Source organism: Nycticebus coucang, chromosome 14, assembly GCF_027406575.1.
Source record: "Nycticebus coucang isolate mNycCou1 chromosome 14, mNycCou1.pri, whole genome shotgun sequence".
Classification (NCBI taxonomy): Eukaryota; Metazoa; Chordata; class Mammalia; order Primates; family Lorisidae; genus Nycticebus; species Nycticebus coucang.
The window spans coordinates 47,501,154-47,528,414 of record NC_069793.1 but is presented as its reverse complement, the minus strand read 5'-3'; the positions used below and the strand labels follow the sequence as shown (position 1 = coordinate 47,528,414).

At 43.4% G+C, this 27,261-nt stretch overlaps 1 protein-coding gene across 6 annotated transcripts in view; it reads right to left on the bottom strand.

Annotated features, from left to right (window-relative positions):
• The window catches only part of PLEKHA7 (pleckstrin homology domain containing A7), a 226,704-nt gene that overhangs the window by 73,731 nt on the left and 125,712 nt on the right, over nt 1–27,261 (bottom strand). For 5 of the 6 annotated variants that reach the window (XM_053562386.1, XM_053562387.1, XM_053562388.1 and 2 more), the window contains 6 exons: nt 23,346–23,429; nt 9,760–9,871; nt 8,926–9,030; nt 6,554–6,626; nt 4,703–4,803; nt 551–726 (listed from right to left, as the gene is read on the bottom strand). In XM_053562386.1, coding sequence (XP_053418361.1) covers nt 551–726; nt 4,703–4,803; nt 6,554–6,626; nt 8,926–9,030; nt 9,760–9,871; nt 23,346–23,429 — 651 coding nt within the window. Of the gene's footprint in view, nt 1–550; nt 727–4,702; nt 4,804–6,553; nt 6,627–8,925; nt 9,031–9,759; nt 9,872–16,474; nt 16,698–23,345; nt 23,430–27,261 lie in introns of those variants that run through there. The other variant, XM_053562391.1, reaches the window with a different exon arrangement.

The window sequence follows — 27,261 nt, the reverse complement described above, 5'->3', positions numbered from 1 at the left end:
TTTAACCCTTCCACGCCTTAGTGTTTCTGTTTATTTTTTAAGAGACAGGGTCTTACTCTGTTCCCCAGGCTGGAATGCTGTGGTGTCATAATAGCTCACAGCAGCCTCAAATTCCTGAGCTCGAGCACTCCTCCCACTTCAGCCTCCCAAGTAGCTGGGACTATAGGCACATGCCACCATGCCTGGCTAACTTTTTAAAAATTGTTTTAGAGTGAGGGTCTCACTAAGTTGCCTAGACTAAGCTCAAACTCCTGGCCTCAAGCAATACCCCCATCTCAGTCTCCTGAGTAACTGAGATTGCAAACATTACTACTGTGCCTGGTAGTGATTAGATAGCTACTAGGGGACCTTCCAGCTCTGATAGGCAACATGTATTAGCTGTTCATGCATTCTCTTCCTAGAAGCAGTAATTGTTAAAAAGGATTCCAAAGAGAGGGCAGTACTTAATATGAGTGAATGAACAGTGGAATTCCAGACACTCAAGGTCATTTATTTGGATCCCCATGCTAGTGTAGGAAGTGGTCTGGCAGGGACCCTCCATCAGACTAACCTCTTTAGTGATGATCGAGACAGCACCTGTGCAGCCTGGTTCATGGCCCTGACCCAAGCATTCATGTCTTCCTGGGTGTCAGCACTGAAGTAGTAGGTCCTCATGCCTGAATGCTCAGCCTGAGAGCCCACCACAGAGCTGTTATAGATGATAGCTCGCATCCCTCTGTGCACAGCCTGTAAGTTTGGAGATGGAAGTACAGAGAGAGGTTAGCACACATTTCCCTTTAAGGAGCAAAAACAAGGAGGCACTCTGGCCATGTTCTCCCCACCTCTACACTAAAAGCCCATGCACCACTGGGCTTCTTTCCACACCTAGACAATGTCACAGGATAGATTCTTCTTCCTTAGTGCAGTCAGACACAGTGACAGCCGTGTCTGTTCCCCACAATAAAAGCCCTGCAAGTTGTACCTGTTTCTGATTTATCTTACTCCTGCCTGGAGTATGGGGTGTGGGGCAGGCAGAGAGTCAAGGCTTATGTGAGAAATAAGCTTTTTAAAAAACACTTTTATTTCTTAGAAGTAGACTCTTGGGAATCCCTGTTTTGGTTCTTCTGAAGCCTGTGATTCCTGCTTTGGCTACAATCAAACACAAATTGAGTCAAAATCAGCTGCTTGGTGTGGATGTGCACTGTGCTTCACTGCTTGGGCATGAAATGTGGTGGGTGTTCATTAAAGCAGCATCTGTTCTGTCTCTCCAAAACAAGCACCACAGAGTTGGACAGAGCTAATAGTGGACTAAATATTCTCGCATACCTACTATGTACTTCTGCTTCAGGATGCTTTCATACGTATCTTTGCAAAGAACCTGGAAAAAGGTACTGGGAATGACCACTAAAAAGCAACTGAGGATTTGCAAACTAGAGCACCAATCTTCCCCTCTGTGCTCTAATAAAGCAGGGATCTGTCCTTTGAATTTGCAAAGAAAAATCTCACCAAATCCACAAAGGAACAGGGTATGGAAAGAGGAAGATTTACTGAGTACTGTGTCTCCTGGGTACTTCCACAACTTTAATCTCATTTTAATCCCAACAATCATTGTTTCTCAGCCTTTTGGCTAAGATCAAATATAATCCCAAAAGACTTGAGAGATAGAAAAAGAATCTGGGTTTTACAGATGTTTTACAAATCTCTGAGATGCCAAGTAACTTTCCCAAATTTCCATTCCTGGTAATAGATTCTCAGATTCTTCACAGCACTTACCATTACCTGATGTTATTTATTTTACACACTTGTTTGTCACCTGTTTATCATCTGTCCCCCCTTCCAAAAAAAAATTACATGCAACATCGTTACCCCAACTGTTTGCCCAGTAGCAATGCTCAACCCTCGAAAGGAGGGTTTTCTGAGCAAGACTTTCAGCCTCCAAAAGACAAGTCTGCAAACCATTAGACAAATGTTTTCAGAGCTGGCAATAAGCAGGAGGCTCTAAACTTTGAAACAGAAGTGTTTCTAAAATGACACAATAAACATCAGTCAATTCAAACGACCGGCTGCTCCTTGCAATGTGTGTCCAGTAGGTGATCAGGACACAGAAGAAAATGCAGGGAGGAAGAGAAAATAATTGTCCCCTCTTCTTGTAATACAACTGAAAGAGGACAGCATTCAGAACCCAGTTCTGCCCCCATCATCTTCCAACTTTGTTACTTTGGGCAAGTTTCTTAAACTCTCAAATCCTCACATCCCTAAGCTATAAAATGAAGCTAATAATACTGACCTCGCCATGAACATTAAATGAAGTTACGTGTACAAAAGTCCTTCCCAAATCATAAAAGGTTTTACCGATATAAGGCAATACTATTTCATGCAACATGAAGAGGGGGAGGATCCCAGAATCACCAATCCATAGCAATCGTTGAGTGGTATTCAATAGGGTCACTCAAGGGAAAGAGGACAGCTCAAACCTGACAACAAACCAAGCTGAAGCATCAGCTCATTACTGTACTCCCTGAGGAAGGAAAAGTAAAAGGAAGATTGGACTGACCTTCCATCCACCACACCACCATGGCCTCCTGGTTAAGACACTGATGCAGACTATCGCTTTGTAAAAGCCTTTCACAGACGGAGGACCAACCGCTGACACATGGACTCTACTTACCATTCTTTCCCCTACCCCTAGTAGGTACTCAGTAAATCTTCTTTCCATACCATCTTCCTATGTATATTTAGTGAGATTTTTATTTGCAAATTTAAACATATAGGTCCCTGCTTTCCTTAAACCCTTCCAGGGAACAGTGGGTTTTTTATCTTTGCTTTCCCATGGTCCTTTTACTATCTGTGGCTAGAAAATGTGACTTCTAGTCAATCTCTGCTTTGGCACCTACTGTCTAGTACTTGTCTTATTCCCCTAACATCGGGATAGCCAATGAATAAGTACAGAAGGGGCAGGAGCTCCCTCTCCAGCATTACCGCATGTCCTGAGCAGCCATGAGAGGGCTGTGCCCTGTGGCCACTGGCACCAAGGCTGCTTGCTTCAGTGCTCTCTGGGACTTCCACTCCAACTGCCAGTAAAGTGGGTCTTCAACCCACCCCACCCCCACCACCATCCCTGGGGGACCCAAAAATGCAGGAAAGAATTCCTACAATGAAGGAATCTGTGGAAGTCACCAATTGAGAAGGCCTTGGGACTCCCTAAGTTTGAGCCTGACCACCACCTTCCTAGAGCCTCCACCCCTGGCCTCATAGGGGGTAGAAGACATCAGAGGACTGCCAGCAATTATCCCCGCCCCACTCACTCCAAATGGCATGGCCACAGAGGAAGCAGGAAAGGGGTTTTACTGGTGAAAGAATCTGCCTAAGACTCTTCAATGATTTAGAAAATAAAGCAAAGTTCATTCTAATTGTTTTTCAACAAGATAAAGTGGACAAACCTGGCAATCTCTTCAACATGCAGATCCCTAAACAACTGATAAAAATCCGTTATGAGGGTCATCAATTGCATGAAATGGCTGGATAATAGACTGTGGCTGATTACGGAGCCCTCACATGTAAAAAAAAAAGCACAAGAAGGGCTATGCTCAATATGTAATCACAAGCCTGGGAGTGAGGCCAGGCATGGTGGCTCCCGCCTGTAATCCCAGCACGTTGGGAAGCCAAGGAAGGAAAATTGCTTGAGGTCAGGAGTTTAAGGCTGCAGTAAGCTATGATTGTACCACTGCTTTCCAGCCTGGGTGACAGAGAGAGAGCTGGTCTCTCTTTCAAAAAAAAGGAAAATAACACTTTAATGATACAAAAATAACACAGCTGGGCATCTCCAAAGCTCAGATTCAAATGAAAGTACTAGGGATGTGATATTATCCTTATTTAAATAATTCATAACTTTGTTAATCATGTCTGAAACTCTTTAGCATCTTAACTCTTCCCCCTCACTAAAAAAAGGAGCTGGTGGTGCTATAGCACAGTGGTTACGGTGCCAGCCATATACGCTGAGGGTGGCAGATTCAAATCCAGCCTAGGCCAGCTAAACAACTGCAACCAAAAAACAGTCGGGTGTTGTGGCAGGCACCTGTAGTCCCAGCTCCTTGGGAGACTGAGGCAATTGAATCATTCACGTCCAAAAGTTTGAGGTTGCTGTGAGCTGTGACCCCACAGAACTCTACCGAAGGCAACATAATGAGACTCTGTCTCAAAAAACAAAAACCCCAAGAAAATCTAAAGAAAATTTTTTGGGGGAGGGGCTTTGAATCATAAAAGTATGATACATGTATGCATACAAAGGATAATTGGGAAATTTTTTTCTCTGGATTAAAGAGTAAAACTTTCTGGCTCAGCGCCTGTAGCTCAGCCACTAGGGCTCCATCCACATACACTGGGGCTGGCGGGTTCCAACCCAGCCTGGGCCTGCCAAACAACACTGACAACTACAACAACAAAAGAAGCCAGGCATTGTGGCAGGCGCCTATAGTCCCAGCTACTTGGGAGACTGAGGCAAGAGATTGCTTAAGCCCTGGAGTTTGAGGTTGCTGTGAGCTGTGACACCATGGCACTCTACTAAGGGCAACATAGTGAGAGTCTGTCTCAAAAAAGAAAAAAATAAATAAAAATTATATAAACAGTAAAACTTTCTAAAAAAAAAGCAGCTGCTTTTATGAAGGTTTGAGAACACCAAGTCTCTTAAGGTGGAACTGCTAGGATAGAGGGAAAGGGGCGGTACCTTAAAGGAGTACTTGCGACTTATGCGATCCTCAGGGCCCACTGGTGAGATCACATAGCTGGGTAGAGGGATGCTTCCCAGGACTGCTTCTTCTCGGCTGTCTTTGAATGGAAAAACACATCAGAACCACCTTCTGGGCATCTTCCCTGGGCTGGTCTATCCACTGCCCTGCTTTAGGGCCCCTTCTACCCCCAAGGACTACAGCAATCTCCTCTTAACTGATCATATACAGTGCTCCCTGGGCACTTCTGTGCTATTGCTGGAACCACAAAGGGAATTCTAACAGGGCCCTCTCCCAAAGAGGGGAGAAAGGCATGTAAACACACTCAATTCAACCTAACATCCGAAATTGAGCCAGTGCTCTGGGGACACAGAGGCAAGAGTGACACACAGTCTGAGGAAGGTGAGAAGGCTTCAGAGGAAATGCTTAAAGTGTTTTCAAGGATGAGGAAGGGCATTCTGGATGGAGCAAATCTCACAGGCCATGTTACAGCATGGGTGAAAAATCCTATTTTCTACTTCTATTCTCTCCTTCCATCAAACCATCTCCATTACCAGAGGTAACTTACTGTCTAGTGACTGAGTGGGTCCTGTTGCTCTCATCCTCAAAGCTACTTGCTGATTCCCCACTAGATAGAAAACAAAGCCCAAATTCCCCTGCCTATTTGTGATAGCCCTTTCATTTGGTTCTTTCTCACCTCCTGAGCTTTATCTCCTAGTACATCCTCCATACAAGACGCACCTGGCCAACATTCTTCTGCTTCTAGAACTTTACTCAAGTTGTTTCCTCTTGTATTAACACCCATCTCCTCAAAGCTCTACCCAGTCAGAAAAGCCCAACTCAAATCCTGTCTCTCTCTTTTTATTGGAGATGCCTTGTTATATTTATTGTTATGAGTCATTGTCATATACATAATTTTATAGCACTGTTATGACAATAATAAAGTAAACCTTGAGAGTAATATGAGTAATACTGATTAGTATTATGCTAAACAATCTCGAATTACATAGAAATTCTTGTGTCACAGTTACAAAGAATTTTTAATTTCTTCTTTTGCTTTAATAAGTCACTTCATATATTTAATTTCTCTGACATTACAGTAAGCTATCACTCTTTAATTTGGTAGAATCTGGGAAACTACATACAAAGTTTACTTGAATTATATGTAAAGGCTAGTCAGTGGGTGGGGGGGGGGGAACCTTGTATCAAATCCTACCTCTTCTAAGAACCCTCTCCTGGCACGGTGGAATTGTCCAGATTCTCCAACATGGAATTCACTTCTCACTCCCTCTCACCTGCCTGAGAACTATGGATGTCTTTTAAAGCACCAAATCACAGTGTAGTCTCATCTTAAAAGTAAGCTGTCAATCTCTTCCTCCACATTTTGAGACCTCTTTCCCAACAATGCATAGTTCTTAATTGTATAGACTAGGGCTCCATAAAAGCTCAGATGGCCAATTTAATTCACTAGTTGCCTATCCAATACTATATAGGATAAATTCAGGTGATAGGTTACACCATACTTCTCATCAGTCCAGACTGCCTTAAAGGTGTGCCTATGTCCCAAGTAGGGCAGAAGCTGAGATGACTCTGGATCTAGAGATCATAAGCAGTAGGCAAACTGGATTCTGTTTATTTTAACTCAATAGATTAAACTTCCTGTGTCAGGACTGGTAAAACTAGAGTCACCAACCACCCACAAATGTAAAAGTGAACACTTTGGCAAGGTAATAAGCTCTTATGTAGCTCAGGCCACAGGTCCAATCATTGAATTTGAGAAGACCACCATTTGTACCCCTTGCCACTTGGTCCAGTACAAAGAGCCCTTGGTGGCCAGAGCCTCAGCTCACCTTTATAGTAAAACAAGCAATAGTCAGCAAGTACAAACCACCTTCTCTTCCACAGCCTCATCCCAGAACTGTCCTGCAAAGCAAAGCACATCAGTCAGGGCAATATCTGAGCATACCGTTCTCTACAGTCATGTTCACCCGGATTCTAGAAGCAAGACTTGCCCATATTCACTCTTTCTTTTACTAAATTAGCTACTGAATAGTTATTCTTTGAACAGGACATTAAAATTCAGATTCAATGACAATTTATCCCCAGGAGTTTGTATTGTGTCTCCTAGAAACCAACATAAGCCATCTATTTTAGACAGCAAAATGTGAATTCAAAAAAATAGGTTTCCCATGAAGAAAGGAATCAGCTCTCAACAAAAAGGAAATTTGGATTTTTTTTTCTTATTTAGGTGCTAAGCTATAAAATATCTTCATTTATGCTAACTGGAAAATTGAAATTACTTAGGATTTAAAAGAGTTTACGTTATCTAACTAACTAGGCAAAGTTCTAGTTGACTAAGCTCAGTTCTGTACCAGACGGGCCTGATTTTGCTGTTGTGTCTTCCTTCCAGTCAATAAAAAAAGATTTGGATTCTCTTTGCTATCAAATTATCTCATAAAAAAATCCATCTTTACGCAACTGAAATGTACATCTCTCCATTTGTTAAGAGTGTTTTAAATAATTGTGAATATTCAAAAATACTTGGCCAAGGTAAGAAAGTAGCAATGTTTTAGGGTCAGTTTTCTCCCAAATCTAGGAAAACTCCAGAGCTTCCTTTAGCTTTAGAGATAACCGTTAAAATATGTCTTCCTTCTGCAAGTTTTTGACAGCCTTGAATTTAAAAAAAAAAAAGTCGACAATTTCTAAACTTAAACACAATGTGAATTGTTCATCCTCTTCTTACTAAAATGCTAAAATCAAATTTAACTTGATGATTTCAACAATTTATCAGTTTTATCTTTTGCAAATCAACCAGATGTTGAAGGTCTTGGCAACATGGTATTTGCTTTGTTTTGAGAACTCTCTTCTATCCTCCTATGCCTGGTTCAAACGTCACTTGCTCTGGGTCCACAGCAGTCCACACAGATCTCTGTTACAGCTGCGGCACAGCCAATAAGCCTGGGCTAGGGGGTAGGAGTTGGGGAGAAGAATTATTTACAAGCCCCTTCCTCTCCCTCTCCATTTCTAAGGAATATCCTTGGTTTAATGGGGACAGGGATACAAATAGGAGAAATGACTCTGGTCAAGAAAACAAGACACGCAGGTGTAAGAAAAGAGAGGGAAAAAGACCTGTGAGGGGAGAATGGGAGCATTGAAGGGTAATGCTGGAGAGTCTGACGAGAGACTGTTAGAGCTGCTGTGGGAACAGAACTAGGGAAGAAGATTCCAAGGGGACCTCCGGGATTTCTTCTGCGTGGTGTACAATGTAATTCCCTCCTCTGCCTTTCCACAAAAGCTTCACTAAATTTGATATTGTTGCTCTGTGGGTTTTTTGGGTGTGATGCTATGTGAGAGATTGGGGCTGGAGGATGACTTAACAGATGAGAGATGTGCTATCTGCTTCCCCTGGTAGATGAGCTTCTTGAGGGCAGGAGCCACGTCTTACCTCTTGATACCTGCTCTGAGAGCACTTACAGGGCAAGCTCTGGGAATGAATGAACAGCAAGAAGAGAAGAGGGGTGAAAGACACATGGCTTCTGGTGCTGGGAACTCACAGCTCAGCCATGGCAAGAGGGCAAGAAGACAAGAGACAGATCAACTGGCCATCAGGTTAGTAATGACAAATGGCCTCAGTGAAGACAGAGCCAACAGGCCTTCCTGACTGTGTACTTGGGAAGTGGGGGGGATCTGGAGATGATGCTTAAGTTTCTACCCTGAATGCCTGGGAGAACAGTGGTACCATCACTCAAATCCAGAAAAAGCAGTCTGGGGGGAAGAGAGAGAGAGGGGGCTGAGGAATTAATGAGCTGAGCCTGGCTGATGTGGAATGTGAGATACTAGTTACCTAGATATGTGTGCTAGATAAAGGAAAGAGGAAAAGATGGAATTTTTCAGCCAAATGATGATAAAGACTTTTTGACATCAGGAAAGCTGGCAGAAGATTGGCAGTAAGGCTGGATTCATGCTGACCCACCCACACTATGGCCCAGGTTTCATGGTAGCCAACAGCTCCCGGGGCCAAAGTGGTCAAGTTAGTTTTGGGAAAGAAGCTATAACCACTGAGCAGACAGCCCACTCATGAGAACAAACAGCAAATCTCTCAGCATGATGGGCAGAATCAACCTGCGCCCCAAACTCAGAAACAGAAAGCTTATGTGCCTATTCCTGGCTTCCCAGGGGAAGAACTGTTCCCTCCCCCACGCTCAGTCCTCGGCCTGCTTACCTGCTTGTGCAGCCAGCCCCTCACCATCACCGGAACATTGGGGTTCCTCCGAATTGCCTGGTCCCTCTTCCCAAAACTGTGGACTTTATTGCTGGACTTTATAATCTACGAAAAAGTAGACCTGAACTCTAGCAGCAGGGGATTTAGAGAGGCACAAAAAAGCACCTGCCTGTTAGGAAGGCTGCCGGCTCTCTCCGCCTTACTCTAAACGGCAGCACCCTTTGATCAAAAGAACAGCAACCGCATGCACATGGCTACAGCATTATAATTAAAAGGAGAGCCTAAGACCTAGCAAAATTCCCAGATGGGTCACAGAGAAAAAAATTTAAGGAGATTTTTCAATCAACTTTCAGTAGCAGCTGTTAGCTCTAGTATGTCCTATGGCTTCTTGAAGCAAAGCTACTTTTTGGTCACAGATTTTGCCAATTTCCAGATATTTCCCCCTCCTATCTGGGTTCACTCCCTCTCTCCACAATGCTGGTTCTTTTTCCCGTTCCTTAGTCAGTGTTCCCACACCTTGAGTACAAAAACTTCTGGGCCCTTTCAGAGGCACTCTTCCTCAGGGCCATTTGCCCCCAAATCTCCCAACCGTAAAGTGAAGAACATGCTTAAGGTCTTAGGCATCACTCCTGGGACTGTCAGTAATTATCTATCTTCTTGAATAAGTGTTACAACTCCTCTTGGCCTCAATATTCTGATCTGTCATTTGGGGAGACCACTTCTTACTGGTCTCCCTCACAAACCTAGAGAAAAGATCAAATGGACTTCCTGTTACAGAGGGGCTTAGCAAAATATAAAAGAAGAGAAGGAAGGAACAAGTGGCCTGGAGCTTACCTTGGGTCCAGGCTTGGCCTCCAGGGTGGAAGTGGTCCCAGCTGTGGACGTTTCACTGACCATGCTGGACGGTCTTTGGTTTCTCTCTTGCTTTGACATATGTGGATTTGGCCTGTGGGGAGGCACGGGGAATCCCGTGAGTAAGTGCCAAGGTGCAGAGTGGGAAGTGGAGTCAGATTTGTTCCAGAACTGGTCGCTGAGTTCCTTCTCTTTTGGAGACCACCAGATTCCAGACTGCAGCCAGAGGGCCAGGATGCCAGCCTACCCATATGCTTCAGGGAAATAAGAATGACAGATGGCACATCTCTACAGTCGACATCCCAACACCCTGCAAAGGGATCCAGACTGTCATCCCTGCCTATTGTCCTAAGGCCCCCGTACTCACTCCCTTTATCAGGTATCTGTGACGACTGTCCCATCTGAAGCAAAGCATACCACTTTTCTCAAGAAGCAAAGCAGTCCAAACCCTTTACACACACACACACCTCCATTTCCCTGGCTCCCAAAAGAAGCTGTTTATAATTAGCAACAAGAAATCACTAGCGCACACATCCACACCCCCAGATACAGAGAATCGCTTACATAAATGCCAATGGGGCTTGCCTCCCAAAATAGACTATTCAACAAAGAGACCTATTCTGGGAGCACACTATTTGCCCCAAAATAGAGCCATTGGACATATTAACCCTTTGTGCCATGCCTGGAGAGCAAGAAGAAATGAAACAAGCCTTGGGTCCCAAGGAGGATCCCCGGGACTTCCCTGTCAGCATCCAGCAACACGGAGCTTCCCACTGAGAAGCTTCCCTGGGAGGGCGAGCACTCTGGCAACATTTCAGTATGACACCCAGGAGACACCAGAGAGAGTCCTTCTCACCTACTTCCACAGAACCTCAACATTTGCCAGAGTTTTCCAAAGCAGCAGCAACAAATGCCTCCAAACACATTCAATATCTGTCCTTGAATAGCTTGATGCCTGATTCCAAGAATCAGCAAGCTGGTTCCCAAAACAGAAGTCTCAAGGTTCTGCCAATAGGCAACAGGATTCAGGCAACTGGAGACTAGGAAGACTATAGTAAACTGAGGCTCTATGCCTGAAAATGGGAGAAAATCTGCTCTGGAGGCCTGGGCCAGGACCCTGAGATGAATGAAGCTGGGGAATCTGGGCAGGATGCAGCTGAGGAAGAAGTACTCTGGATGTCCTTCACTCGGCTCACTTTTAGAGAGATGCAACAGGAGGAAAATCTTAGTTTGCACCCTGGAGATACGTAGTTTCCTTCAAAGATCACTGCTGCTCATAAGATAAATAACCCATCCTGCACCCTGAGACACAGCTCTGATATCCTGCTCCATAATGGAAGTTCTCTGCAGAAGTAGCCAGGATCTCTGTGTGCTCTCTAAACAGTGCCAGCAGCAGGACTACCGTTGAAGGCACCCTGGAGATGAGGCCAGCAGGATGCTTGGCAGCTAGAGGTGCAAGTCCTTCCAGACAGAAAGATCTCTGGCTCCTTATCAGCTCAGGCACTCACTCCAGATTCCCCACCCCCAGCCTCCGTCCCAGCCAGACTTTTGTTACTGCTCCCCACTCAGAGGCAAAATGTCACCACGCTCACTGTTGGCAGTAAGAGATAATCACTGGTGAGGGGTGGGAAGGGACTCTGAGTGCCTGCCTTGCCTTATCCACCCCCTGCCTCTGGCAGAACTATGTCCAAAACATCCTCCTAGAACCTGGTCTTGCCTGACTCTTCTGATTTCCAGAGGTTGAGACAAGGAAAGAGTTCTCAGGTTGCCTTAGTTATGGCAACTGTGTACCTCTAAGCAAAAATTCAGAACACAAGGGCCAACGATAAAAAAGAGTTGTTTGAGATTTTATCAAGTGTAATTTGCTCCCACTTAAGACACAAACAGAGGCTTATTATAGAATATTTGAGAAATATAAGGAAAAGCTGAAAGGAGAGAAAAACATCACCCACAGTCCTGATACTGAAAGAGAAAGCATTTATAACACTTGGTATAATTACTTCCGTTCTTTTTTATGCCTTTTTTGGGGGAGGAAATAGGAGGAGTGCAAATAAAGGTGCTTTTTATTTATATATAATTGTGTTTATGCTGTGTTTATGATTTTGTATCTTCATTTAAATATTAAATATTTTCTCCATTATTTTAAACTAATTCACATCATCTTAAATTACTACCTTATATTCCATCAATTAGGACAAAGAAAAGAGCATCTGCATTTGTGTCCCAGGAAATCCAGGGCAAATGGCCACTTTTGCCATTGCTGTACCTTACAATTTTGAACTCTAACTGTAATTGCCCTCCCATGCATCCCAACCCCAGATCCCCCTCGCCCACCCTAACTTCTGGGATGCTAGCTGGGGACCTCCCAGCCAGTAGTATCAGAAAAAAGATGGCTGCCCCATAACCTTAGGTAAATGAGGAAAGAGGGTACCACTCCCATCTAGGGAATAAGCAGGGAATAGATTTTGGCTAGAGAGGGACTGGTTGTGTCCCTAACATCCATGAGGGGCAGTGGTAGGCAGGCAGAAAAAAGAATGGGAAAAAACACACAAAGACAACCCCTTTTCTCAAAGACTATACCATTTAGCCACACCCAGAGAAAGCTTATCAGGATATGTGACTGAAATTCAAACTAAATCTGCCCCAAGGAGGGGATTTTGTTGTCTCTGCAAACAGGGAGTATATTTTCACCAGGGGTCTCTGTGGGCAGAGACAGCTCCCAATTCAAGCCATAGTCATAGACTCAATTATTGCTGAAAGTCCCTGACTTGGCTCCCTGAAATAATAAGACACATGCAACTACCATTTGTCTATGTAACAAGATCTACCCTCAGAGGCCGTTCCTATGAAGCTCCTCAACATGGGTCATGATCTCTCAAGTCTTCTAAGGATGAGCATGACTTTCAGAAATAACCACAAGTTATCTGGAATTACAACTAGTTAAAAAATAAAGTGGAGGTCATGTTTGAGAATACCATTTGGTATCCAAAAAGGAGTTTATGGAAAAGCTAAAAAACTGGCTTGACGGAAACTTTTAGAGATGGTTTACATCAATGGTTTGAGCAATGGAAACATCAATGGTGCATGTGTATAGCCTCTTGAAGAGACAACAGTGAAAGGGACATCACTCACCTGGATTCTAGTACATTTGCCTTTAGCTAGTTACATCTTACAGGTGTATTTCCCACTTAAGAGCCTGGCGGGACAGACACTCATTTGTCAACACTCCTAAGACAGTGCACTCCTGGTATTCTACTGGCAAGTCTCTCCCAAGAACTGTCTCCTCTCTCCAGAAAATAGCTTGTGCCCCTGAGCTGAGCAACTGTGAAAGGCGCTTAGTTCTCACCAGCATGACTTCAGGCACATTGAGTCACTCACTTCAGATCTGGGGAGAAGAAACCAAAAAACCTGCACACACAGACTCTTGGTGTCATCAAACAAAACATATTAACTTAAAAGGCTGTTTGTCACGTTTCTGTCTATCTGGATTCCCAAAATACAGTGGGATACTCTGAACAAAGATCTCCCTTTCTTTGGCTTGGGCTACATGAATGCTGATTATTTTGTTGGAGGGGTGTGGGCTGAAGTTGGAAACAGTGAGCTAGAGTGTTAACTCAACTGCTTTGCATCTGAAATGAACAAAAGAAGTCAGGACTAAACGAAATCAGTCTGGAGAAGCCCAGTTGGAAAGTGGCTTGATTCTACTCTGAACTTTGTTATGGATGCATCAGGTGAGCCTGGGCAGGAAGTCACTTTCACTGTCCCTTCATTCCCCAGGTATAAAAGGAGAGCCTCTGCTTCCTGCATATCTGGTACTAAATGTGTATAATACTGACAGATGCAAGAAAAGAAGGTTATAAATACAGAGCCACTTTTTGTGTTGTTGTATCTGAATTTTGATGAGTTTGGTTAAAGGGATTGTCAAGCTGCCTCTCAATCAACAGTGTGAACTGAAGCAAACTGAAGTGGGCTCATGACCAGACTATTGCCTATCCTTTTTGTCACAATAGGGAGGTCATGAAGCCCAACATTACCAACCCTTAAAGACAGGTATGCAAGGCCAAGCAAACAGAAGGACTGGGGTATACTTGTCAAGAACATACTGTGTGACAGGCACTTTATCCGCATTATTCTACTTAACCCTGCAAAGTCAGTTTTAGCATCTTCATTTGTATATGAGGAGAGAGACTCAGAGAGATCAATGATTGCAGAAGACAGAAGCTGGTCTTCGAAACCTGGCTTTGCCCTGAGAAATCATCCCATGGCAAGTTCCAAGGTCTGAGAGAAGCGGGCATTTGCTCTTCTCAGCTCCAAGACCAACGGGGTGATGGAAAGAAAGAGCCCAGCATACCTGGATCTCAGCCAAGGCCTGCAGCTTACTGACTCCTCCACAAGTCACATGAATTCTCTGGGCCTTGGTTTCCAGTTTTCCAAAATGGGTGAAAACCACGTCTCATCTCACAAAGTAGTTGTGTAGATTGAAACGGCACTTTGAAAACCATGAAACGTTGCTTGAAATAAAAGGCATTACTTACAATTGTTACTAGTGGAGACCCCAGAACTTAAATCCCAGCCACATTTTATTTTTATTTCTAAGGCACTTCTCTCTAGAAAGCTCAAGGGACCAAACAATTAACTCTAAACAATAATCATTTTCTGTAAACATCCCTGTACACATCTTATCTGAGACTTTTTTAAAGTATAGAAGGACTTGGCTCCCACTCTTTCCCCCAAGAGATCATTAAGGCCAGAATCATCAAGGATATGACAGGATGTTAGAAAGCTATAGGGAAACAGTAATCCTTTACTGAGAAGATCTCGATAAATGACATCTGTCTTCATTAATTCCTTTTCTTTCCTTCTTTCTTTCTTTTTTTTTTTTTCTTTTTGAGACAGTCTCACTCTGTTGCCCTAGATAGAGCTCCGTGGCATCATCATAGCTCACAGCAAACTAGAACTCTTGGGCTCAAACAATCCTCTTGCCTCCTGAGTTGCTGGGACTACAGGCATGTACCACCACACCCAGCTAGTTTTTTCTATTTTTAGTAGAAACAGGGTCTCACTCTTGCTCAGGCTGGACTGAAACTCCTGAGCTAAGCGATCCACCTGCCTTGGCCTACCAGAATACTGGGATTACAGGAGTGAGCTACTGTGCCCAGCCTTGTCTTCCATTAATTCCTTGGAAAAAAGGCCCCCAAATTCATGCTCCAAGGATTCTACACACAGAGAGCTCAGCTAAAATTACTGATATGTGAGGAGGGGTGAATGAGAAAAGGGCACATTCTCAAACATCAGCAAAATTTTTAAGGAGCTTACACCCATAAAACAAGGGTTTGGGAAAAGCAATGAACAATAGAAATTAGAAGACAAAAAGAAAGTTCTTATCCCAAACAGGCAGATATCTCCACACCCACTTTTCCCAGAGAAATAGAGACACACACAGACAGACCGCCAACGCTCACTATAAACTCCCAACACCCCAGGGGGAGGCTGTCTGACACTGGTTTTCATTCAGCAACTAAGGCCTCATTACTCAACTATGACTTATTGTGTTCCTTCCCATCACCCCTCAATGCCTCTCTTAAACACAGGTTCCAGTTTCTTCCCTCACCCCACTCCGGGAACTGGAAACCAAAAGCACCCCTCTCCAGGCATGAAAATACTGCAATATGCCTTGTGCTGAACCCATTCTCCTATCAATATCAGAAAATTGCCCCGAACATGGCACAAATCCCTACCCTATTGTATGACCCTTGGGCAGTCTCTTCCACTGTCCAAGCTCTGTGTCTTAATCTTTGCAGGTGGAGAACCTGACCTTGACCCCTACTGTTCTTTCCACCTCTGCTTTGCTGTTGCAGAGATGCTACAATTCTAATCCACAATCCTCAGAAAGGCCCCCTTCTAGCCTATCTGCTCCTCCTGGTTTACAGCAAACATTTCTCTCACTAGACAGTGATTTTCTAATGGAGAGCTGAGCAGTTCAGGGGGAGGTAAAAGAAAAGGCCAAGAAGACAAGTCATAGGAAGAAAAAAAAATTCTGTTTGCAAGAAGCAGCTTCCCTTCCTCATAAAACAAAGCCACCACTACCATGTTTTTACTCAGCACAGACAGAGCTAAAGACATGGTTGCTGTGTGGCAAAGACTGCATCCCCAGTGGCTGCCTTTGAAGCAGCAACACCAAAAGCCAAGCCAACACCCAGGTGTTTGAACTGAGATCCTCATCATCTTTTCCCCCACCTGTGACTATCACAAACACTACCTCCTAGACCAGAGAGGAAAACTGAACAGTTAAGTTTCTGCATCTGCTTGCCAGGTGTTTCCATGCTTCCTCATTTTTTTCTGCTGCCATGGCAACCAAATGCAACAGGCAAAGCTAGTCCAAGACTGTCAATGTCTAGAGACAAGGTGCTGGCTATATCAGCTGCAGACAGCAATGCATCAGCCTCACAGCACAGGGCTTAGTAGATGAGCATTGAAGCAGACTCCTCTGGGAGTTCAGGAATATCCCCACGCAGTGCTCTAAATCTCTCAGTGCCAGCTTTACCAACTTATAGCTGCAGGAGGAACAGGAGACAGCCATCTCCTAGCAGCAGGAGATACCCCACCCCCCAGCCCATAACCAGCATATGCTTTAGCAAAGTCTGCAAAATGAACCCCCTTTAGCAACAAGATCAAAGATCAGGAAGATAATTCTTACCTTCAGCAAGGTAGTATCTTGCTAAGTGGTATCCTCTAAACACCACTTACAACATTCCAGATAATTCCAACTTGTGTTTCTTTTCCAAATAATCCAATGAGAAAACTGAGGGATGCTCAGACCTCAGTGGAAGGAACAAGCTAAACTCACTGGGATGCTGTGAAAGGCAGACCAAGCAAGGGTACCCTCCCACTCAGGAACCACCAAGGTGATCTTGTGTGCCTTGCAACTGGCTTCTCGGCACAAAAGCCAGCTTCTGAACTTCCAAAGCACACACTCTCTCAACCCTAGGCCCCACCTCAACATCAAATGCTTGGCAGAGCCTGGGGATCAGTGTACACAGCCTGCTGTCAGTCAGCCGCCAGCGTCACTGCTCGGGAATGTTTCCCTCCTCTTCCCCAAGAGCTGCAGAGGCGTTTGTCAGCGCTTCCTGGGCAGCCCAACACTGTAGAGAAAACACTCCCGTGTGTGAGCACCAAACTGCAGTCCAGGAAGTACCCTGTGCCAAGGACTACCCCTTTAGGAGGCCTCTGTGTATGGCCCTTTTGGCTACAAGGAGCCTGGCTTTAAGAGGAAAGAGACTTAAGAAGAGGAGCAAAATTTTCTGGAGAAAAAGATGACGGAGGAAGCCTAGCATCTTTCTAGCAAGTGTGACGCTATCACAGACTAAATTTTATCACTAAAAATATAAATACAATTAAAATCTCTATGCAACAATAGCCTACTCTGTGTCAACACATCGAGTAGGGCCAGGGAAGAGGATTTTCTCCTGAAGTCCACTGAAATGAGAGGTGGTATGGCATAGTGTTTAGAAGAATAGCATATAGGGCCAGACTACCTCAATTCAAATCACTTACTAGCTGTGTGACCTTCAGCAAGACTCTTAACTGCTCTGTGCCTCATACACATAATAAAAATGGTATCTTCCTGATCATATTGCTGTGAAAATTAAATTAACATAGGTAAGGCAGTTACAAGTGTATCCAGTAATTAATTCCTCTAAGTGTTAGGTATAAAAATAATAATAGTAATACTATGTAGTATTACAATTTTAACAACCAACTCTAATTTTAGGAGCTAGATTACCTCATTTGATGCTGAAAATGAAATTCTGGATCCTGAAACAAGGGAAAATATCTTTCCTAGAAAATTATGGGCTGGGTTGTAATTTGCCTGACTACAACTTTCAGTCACTGATCTGACACCTTTCCTAAGCAGCCACATGATAAATGTACCCCACTTTCACCTGCCAGCCCTTGTTGGGGTTTTTACCATACCAAGACTTTTACCATATCCTCCTTCATCTTCTCTCCTACAGATCAATAATGATAGATCAAAGGACAGGGAATTCTAGAAACCCTCACCATAATGGACCCCTCCTCGGGGGAATCTCAATTGCTCAACACCCCTCTTAAAATTTAGTAGCCAGAACACAGCGTTTGGAGCTTGGTATGTCCTTAGTGCTCCACAAATTTGTATTGCATGAATGAATGAATGAATGAATGAAGTAATTCACAAACACATGATATACTAGAAATATTCTCCCCTGTTACCTATGCATTGCACTTTTATTAATACAGCCTGAGCTTGTATTAGCTCCCCCCCAAAGGCATTTCCTATTGCCTTGGGGGTGAGAGGTGCCCCCTGGGGAGACAAGGCTATAGAACCCATTGACCTACACCCACTATCCTCTGTGGCTCTAACTTGGAATTAGGTAGCATACCAGAGAAGGTGAAATGAGAAAACAAGTTCTCTAATCATGCAGAAAAAAAAGGTTTTAGTGACAGGCTCAAAGGGTCCTATTTCCCTTCATAAATCTGGAGTGTGGGTTACTAAGAGTAATTGTTAGTGCTATCCAACAAATATTTCTAATTCTCTCCCAGGTACATGGTAGATACACACTTCCCTGCCGCCCTTGATGTCAGAAGTGGTCCCATGGGAATAGAAGAGCCAGTACACAAATTCAGTAAGTTCCCTTTTTCTTGCCTTTGGCAATTGTGAAGTATCCCTCAGTAAAGATGCCCTCACATGACCTATGATAGACATAAAGCAAAAGTGAGAAATAAACCTTTATTATTTTAAATTACTGAGATCAGTTTTTTGTTGTTGTCGCAGCAGACCCTAGCTTATCCCAACTGATTCTGTATTGCTCAGGGGAACAAAACACTTAGCACCCATGTCCTCTGGCTCCATTAGATCACAGCTTTCACATTATTTTTCTTCTCCACACCTCTAATCTGTAAAATGAGAAAGCATCTTTTGGTGGGTTTGCACCAGTTATTCCAAGCAGCTCAGGCGAGTCCTACTTGGCAACAGTGCGGGAGTTGGACCTGTTCGCACCAACAGTGCCCTAAGATAAGTCACCATGGAGATGGGCTTTAAAAACAATTTTTTTTCTTCTCACAGAATGAACTCAAGATTATTTGACTACAACCTAACTGAGATGGTGACTGCAGCCCAGAAAATGACAGGTATCCAGAGGACATTTACGGGTGAAGAGAAGAACTTTGGAATAACTTGGGAGGAATGGGAACTTTCAGTTTTCTCAAACTTTTATCTGCATCAGAATCACCTGGAAGGCTTGTTAAAACACAAATTACTGGGCCCCACCCCTACAGTCTCTGATTGTCATACATGTGCTTTGAGAACTACTACGCCAGAAGTTCTATCAGCTCTAGGAAACTGGGGGTGAAGGCAAGGAATCATCAACGTGGTTACGACTCTCCAGTCTTTGGCCTTCAACGTTCCTTTTTGGAGAAGGAAGACAAAAGAGCCAGTTTTCCTTTTTCCACCAAAGACATTAGTCTGAGAGTTGACGTCACCACCTAGCCTTTTTTCCTCACCACATACACACGATACAACAAAATTAAGTTCCCCAAAGGAAACAAAATAGGAATCTCATTCATTTGCATACTCTAAATAAAAAGGTTTTTGTGAGAGAAATCATGCCTCACTCACCCTCCAGAGCTTCCCTAGGAGGTAAATCTGGGTTTATTTCAAGAGGAAGCAATCCAGGTAATTGGCTGCAGCTTCCCTCTCCAAACTTATCTCCACACCTGCCTTGACAAACCTCTACTACAACTCAGACTTCTTACCCTCTGACACCACCAGGGTCTGTCCTGCTCCCCTCAGCTGTAAATGACCCCCCTACATGTGTATGTGCACACATTTATCTTCCTTTATCTAAATCCTCCCTCTTCCTCCAGTTTAGGGCTGCACTTCAAGAAAGCCTTCCTTCTCCCTCACCCCTACTACAGTTAATCAATCACCAAGACCTGTCAATTTTACCTCCCAAGTATCTCCAGAACCCATTCAGTTCTCTTCATTTTCAACTCTAACTCAACCAGTACAGATCCTCCAAGCCTACCCTCAGGGGTCCTGAAACTGCAGCCCGCGGGCCACATGAGGCGGTGTGATTGTATTTGTTCCCGTTTTGTTTTTTTACTTCAAAATAAGATACGTGCAATGTGCATAGGAATTTGTTCGTAGTTGTTTTTTTTTTTTTATTTTATTTTTTTTTTTTTATTGTTGGGGATTCATTGAGGGTACAATAAGCCAGGTTACACTGATTGCAATTGTTAGGTAAAGTCCCTCTTGCAATCATGTCTTGCCCCCATAAAGTGTGACACACACCAAGGCCCCACCCACCTCCCTCCTTCCCTCTTTCTGTAGTTGTTTTTTTTTTAAACTACCGTCCGGCCCTCCCACAGTCTGAGGGACAGTGAACTGGCCCCTGTTTAAAAAGTTTGAGGACCTCTGGTCTAGGTCTTTGCCCAGGTATTCATCTCGACTGGGCAGATCTCTGTTTAAACCACAGCCCTTCCCCAGATGAGGTAGCCTTCCATGGTCCCTAAGCCAAGCTGGAGTCCTCTTCATCAATTCCCATAGAACCCTGTTTCTTCTATCATGAACATTTCTCATTTGCAATCTCTTATTTCATTAACTATCTTCCCTACTCAACTGTAAGCTCTTCGCCAACAGGATCACATGGGGCAGGAATCATCACATCAGTTCATAGGACTCTTTCCTTCCTCTCAATGCCACATTCTGCCTGTGCCAGACACCACCTGAGACAAGCAGGTACTCACTCCCATGACATCTAGGAAAAGGGAATGAGAGGGAAAAAGTGACCCTTGAAAAGAAGTGGAAAGTGGATGGAACTGAGGTTAATTACAGAGATATTTTGGTAGGAGAAAAGAGGCTACTTTCTCAGAAATGGTCAGGGGACAAAGTCTTTTGTTGAGAATGAGAAGAAAAGGAATTGTGTATAAGAGAAGGGTTTACTGATTAAGTAAACCCTATTAAGTGTTCTGATGGATTCTCCATCCAGACCTTAATAATGACGATGCCTATGTCTTCAGGGTGTCTATGGAAAGGGACTGAACTCAGCGACCTCCCAAGAGCTTCTTTCTGACCTTTAGGATTCTATAAATGAATTCAATCTGAGCTGGAATTTGGTGAATCCACATTCCTGCTCTGTCTTGACACAGTTCTTTTTCAATCTGGGAGGCAAGACAATCTTTACCTTCCATTCGTTCTTTCCCTGCTAGTATTAATGATTCCAAAATCAGACCCCAACCCCAGACTCTGGCCATCATGTCCCATGGAATACCAGCATCAAAATAACTTAGCAGCTTCTGACTATGGCAGGGGCTAGACTTGACTAAATAAAACACCACACAGGGGCGGCACAGACCTTGAAGCCTGGCTCACCTGAGATGGCACCCTGGCTCTCTGCTTTTAGCCATGCGACTTTGGGTAAGAGACTGTACTTCTTTAAGTCTTAGTTTCTTCATCTCCAAAATGGTGATGATGGTCTACCTCTTGGGAATACTGTATTAAATGAGATGATATACATGTAAAGCCACTGGCACAGAGCAAACATGCAAGGAATGTCAATTTTTACATTATAGATTTCTAGTTTTAATGATTCTAAACTGAATATATTACAGAGATGCAATGCTATATTTGGAATTTGCCTCAAAATAATCTAGAGCAGTGGTTCTCAACCTTCCTAATGCCTCCTAATGCTGCGACCATGTAATACATTCCTCATGTTGTGATGACCCCCAACCATAAATTACTTTCATTGCTACTTCATAACTGTAATTTTGCTACTGTTATGAATCATAATGTAAATATCTGATAAGCAGGATGTATTTTCATTCTTACAAAGGATCACGACCCCCAGGTTGAGAACTGCTGATCTAGGGGATGAGAGGCAGGGTATAGATGGAATAAAATTACCCATGTTTTAGAAATTGCTGAAGATAGGCAATGAGTACCTTGAATTTATTACTATATCTCTCTACTTTTGTGTGTGTTTAAACTTTCCATAATGAAAAGTCTAAAGGTGTAAGTACTGAGGAAAGGAAACGCTATAAAAAATATTATAAATATCAGTATTTTAAGATCCTTTTTGGTTTAATAACTAAACAGAGAAAAAAATGATATGAAGAAGGAAAAAAATACTTAAAGCTAACATCCTTTATCAGCTTCCCCTCAAAATATCTTCTTCAAACAAAACTGTCACAGATGAGCAGGAGGGGACAGAGCCACTTACACACAATTCTTGCCCTCATCTCTGGAAAAAAAACAAATTATGGTTGGGCTGTATGTGTATTTTTAAGTAGACAACCCCTCTATAGAACTTGCCTCTGGGTACCCAAGAGGTCCTACTGAAACAGAGCTGAGAAGCAGGAAAGTCTTAAGTCAGGAGAGGAGGATAGAAAGAAATTACAATGTTCAAGGACAATGGGTATCACCAGCTCTCCTCTCTTCCAAGTCCTGGCTTTGGATTCTTATTTGAGGCTTCCCTGGGAGGTGGGTTCAGCTCAGTCTGGAGCTATATATGTATTTGTGTGTGTTATACACACACTCGATCTGACAATTAAGTCTGCGAACTCATCCTAGAAAGCGCTACAGACCTCATTGCTGAATATCACTAAGGTCACCTTTGAAGTACTCCCTTTGAGAAGCTGTGCACTGATGCCAACACTTAGTCTGCCCTTCAAAGCAGTTTTGGAACTCTTCTTCTGGAATGACCATCAGAGCTATTGTCTTATGGAGATCTGACAATTAAGTTTACAAACTTGCCACTGCGCACTTATACTGGCAGCCCTACACAAACAACTCAGTAAGGTTTCAAAACTTGGCATATCAGTGTCTCACAGCTGTGTTTGTGTCAATGTGTGGTGGTGTCTTGATGAGGGGCGTTCATTATTGTTGTTTCATGTTTTTTGTGTGCTGTACGATGACAGAAAGAGTTCCAAAATTCCTTTGAAGGGTGGACTAGGTGCTGGCATCAGTGCCTAGTTTCCCAAGGTGACTACTTCAAAAGTGGCCATGGTGATATTCAGCAACGAGATATGTAGTACTTTTTCTAAAACGAGTTTGCAAACTTAATTGTCAGACCTTGCTGGGTTCTGTTGTTGTTGTTTTAAGTGATGGGTGCCTGTTAGCCTCGAGCTCGTGGGCTCAATCCACCCTTCCACTTTAATTTCCCAAGTAGCTGGCACTACAGGCACACACCACCATGCTCAGCTTTTCTGAGGCTGCATCTCACCACGGTGAGTGGGTCCTCTCAGAGCACAGCCAGTGTGTTTAGAGGTTACATCAGGGGAAAGGATTCATTTAGGGAAAAGGGAACGGTTAAGAGGCTCTGACAATACCCATCACAGTACATCTCCACATCATCTCTTTTCTTCCGTATGTTCCCTCTGAGAGGAATCTGGAGACTGGAGAATAAAATCGACCAACCCATTCCAAGCCCCTCTGCAGAGGAGAAAATACCCAGGCAGTTTTGTTTTGAGCAAATGCCTTTAAGCTCCCAAACTCTGCCTAGATAAGGAGAATATATAAACATACTTACTCTTCTTGAAGAATGAATTCACTATTCTCTGGAGAAAACTGCCCCGTCACAGGATGCCTGAATGCTGTGGTCTGCTGGTTATGGCTAAAGAAAAAGAGAAATGATACGTGAGAAGTCACGTGAATGCAGAGTACCAACAACAACTGTCCAGCAACGGTGGGGACTCTGGTCACCAGCAATTCCTCACAAGGTGAGAAAAGTGGGCCTTTCCTCTGAGACACACTTAATCTGTCAGAACCCTGCTACACGCAAAAGCCAAGAAGTTTCCGCTCAGGTGCCAAAGCCCATCTAAAGCAACAGGGATTTTAATCCTAAGGAAATATTGGCTCCAAGATAACACTGCATCTTGGAGAGACATCCCATTGAGCACTTACTCCAACAAACTGAGATGTTAGACAAAGTTACTTTTAAGACAGCACGAGCTAAAACAAGAATGAAAGAAAGCAGACAACGCTTTCAACAGCTTCTAAAAACCATGAATTAGTGAAAGAATTCTAAGAATTAACCACCCACCCAGAAAATCTTCTTCTTAAAATTCTTCGCCCTACTACAAAATGTCTTCACTTCAGTGGTGGGATATAAATGCATGGGCATGTCTCTGTAACATGACCTGCACAATTTCAACACTGTGAAGTGTCTATGGCCCTTTTGAAGTGAGGAGGATCTGCTTCCACGCCAAGCTGACAGACATAACCAAAGCATGCAGGTGTTTTGTGCATCAACAAAAGTTGCGTGGTTCTTTGAAAAGGAGGAGTTGGCTCTAAGACTGCTGGTTTTCTCCATGAATAAACTAAATTGAACTTTTTAAAACAATATGATTTATTTAAAATTCCTTCAAAATCATAGTCATTTTAGACATTTTAGAAAACATAGAAAAAAGTCACCCATGATCTCACCATGTGGAGATATACTTGGGCATTTTCTCCTTCCAAGTTTTTCTCCTATTTAAAAAAAAAAAATTAAAAAAAAAAAAAAATTGTGATTTTTTTTTTTTTCCTAAAGATAAAAATCTACATCTTCCTATAGTCCTAGCTACTCAGGAGACTGAGGCAGGAGGGGTGCTTGAACCTAGGAGTTTGAGGCTGTGAGCAAAGCTGATGCCACAGCACTCTAACCAGGCGGCAGAGTAAGACTCTTAGGCTCAGCACCCATAGCACAATGGTTACGGCGCCAGCCACATGCACTGAGGCTGGCTGGTCTGAACCTGGCCCGGGCCAGCTAAATAACAATGACAACTGCAACAAAAAAATAGCCAGGTGTTGTGGGCTATAAAAAAATAGCCTATAGTCCCAGCTACTTGGGAGGCTGAGGCAAGAGAATCGCTTAAGCCCAAGAGTTAGAGGTTGCTGTGAGCTGTGATGCCATCACACTCTACGGAGGGCGACATAATGAGACTCTGCCTCAAAAAAAAAAAAAGACTCTTGTCTTAAAAAAAAAAAAAACCTATATCTTGCTTTTTTAACATTCTATTAACATAGTAAAAATCCCATGTCATTAAGAATTCTTCATATGGGCTCAGCGACTGTGGCTCAAGTGGCTAAGGTGTCAGCCACATACACCTAAGCTGGCAGGTTCAAATCCAGCCCAGACCCACCAAAACAACAATGATGGCTGCAATAAAAAAAATAGCCAGGTATTGTGGCAGGTGCCTATAGTCCCAGCTACTTGGGAGAAGGAGGCAGGAGAATCGCTTAAGCCCAGGAGTTGGAGGTTGCTGTGAGCTGTGATGTCATAGCAGTCTACCCAGGGCAATAGCTTGAGGCTGTCTCAAAAAAAAAAAAAACAAGAATTCTTCATTTGAAATAGGTGAATCACATGGATGTAAGTTTTTTTTTTTTTTTTTAATACAATCATTCAAAAAATGTCTTCTGGGCACCTGTGTGGTAGGTACTGCTTTAGGTAGTAGAGATACAAAGTGAATTAAAAAGCCCTTACCCGATGTTACTTACAGATTTACATTTCTCTAATTCAGGTACCCCTCCCACTACCATAATCAATGTATCTTTCAAGTATAGGCTTTTTCTGAAATTCAAATTATTTCTTTGGGTTAAAGTGTCAGAGGCAAAATTACTGAATCAAAGTAGACAGTCATATTTTTTAAGGTTGCTAGTACAAACAGGTAAAATGCTTTCACTTTCAGAGACAATAGTTCATCTCGGTTTGGTAATGTTAAGATACCAGCCCCATCTCCAAACTAAGCCTCTCAGGAGGGTAGTATGTCTAAATCAGCATAGCACAAAGGTTAAAAAACAAAAACTCCTGAAGCCAACAAAGTTTATCTTACTCTGCTCTAAGCCCTGCCTAGGGCCTCTGTGTCCTGGTGTCTGGAGTAGGCTGGGCACTGAGGGTTAGAAAAGCCTCAATCCTAACAAGTCAAAGGTAAAACAGGCAGAACCATCCATCTGGGCTGCTCCCTGACCCTGCAATTGTGCACCACCCCACCACACCCTTACCCTTCCTAACCACAGCCAGCCTCTGAATTCTCAGATCCTGGTCCCAGGCAAGTGTGTGGAATCCTATGACTTCATCAGGCAGGCAGCATCAGCCTGGTCTTCCCAAAAAAGCAAAGTTAAAGCATGAGCATCTCAGATAAGAATGAAAAGCAGAAGCAGTCCTTCTAAACACCTGTTTTAGAAATCCTTGTACCATATTCAAGGGTTAGCCTTTATTTACAAGCCAGCTCCTTCCAGAGAATCATCTCCACTCACCAGGGCATTTGAAAATGCAAACCCTAATGTTAGCTTTCCTCATTTCCACCTGGAGAAAAAAGAATGCCCAGCACATAATGGAAATAAGAAAAAAGCAACAGGCTCGGCACCCATAGCTCAGTGACTACGGCGCCAGCCACATACACCACAAAGGTGGCGGGTTCGAGCCCGGCCTGGCCCTGCTAAACAACAATGACAACCAACTGCAACAAAAAAAATAGCCAGGCATTGTGGCGGGTGTCTGTAGTCCCAGCTACTTGGGAGGCTGAGGCAAGAGAATTACTTAAGCCCAAGAGTTTGAGGTTGCTGTGAGTTGTGATGCCATAGCACTTTAACGAGGGTGACATAGTGAGACTCTGTCTCAAAAAAAAAAGGCAATAACACCACTCTCCACTATTGCCTCTGAAGGGTTTTCCAGTCCTCAAAGCATTTTCTTACACACCTGGGCTACTTATATCATCAACCCCCATTTTATGAATAAGGAAACTTGGCTTGGAGAGGTTAAATGACTTACACTTCATCACACTTAACTTCATCAATAAGCCAACAGCCTGGGACATGACTTTATTTTCGTTTCTAAATTCTATGTTCTTTGTAATGATAACCTGCTATCTGCTTCCTTTGGGAGTCTGTGGGCTGGCAGCCTCCTGTTCATGATGAGAAACCCCTAAAGACAAGGGTTAGGGGAAAACAGCACTATCTATCATTATTCTCCCTATCTGTCCTTCACCTTGTCCCCATAGCCAAAGTTCTGAATGACAACACTTGTGTGACACTCAGTATCTCCAAATATCCTTTGGTCCTATCACAAGATCAGTCAGTGGATCTCTGGCAGATAAAGGCAAAGAGCGAATCTCCTATGTGCTCATACACTGCACAACCTTGACAGTGACTCCAAGGCTCCCCACTCACGACCTATACCAGCTTAAATAAACCCAGAGTCTTGAGTAAATGAATCTTGAGCTGGAAAGTGTAGGCACTAAGATGAATTTTGCTTTCTAACATTAGAAGGAAGTAATTTTTTTAATTCAACAAAAAATAGCTGCCATTTGCTGAGCTCCCCAAACATTCTTCTCTAATACATATGCTGCTTTCTGTGCCAAAAAAGTTTTTAGTCACATCATAGTCCCCATCATCCCCTGAATCTACATGAAGCTTTAGGAAAGCTCATATTCACATCTGATTCCTCTCAACTACCCACTGAGATA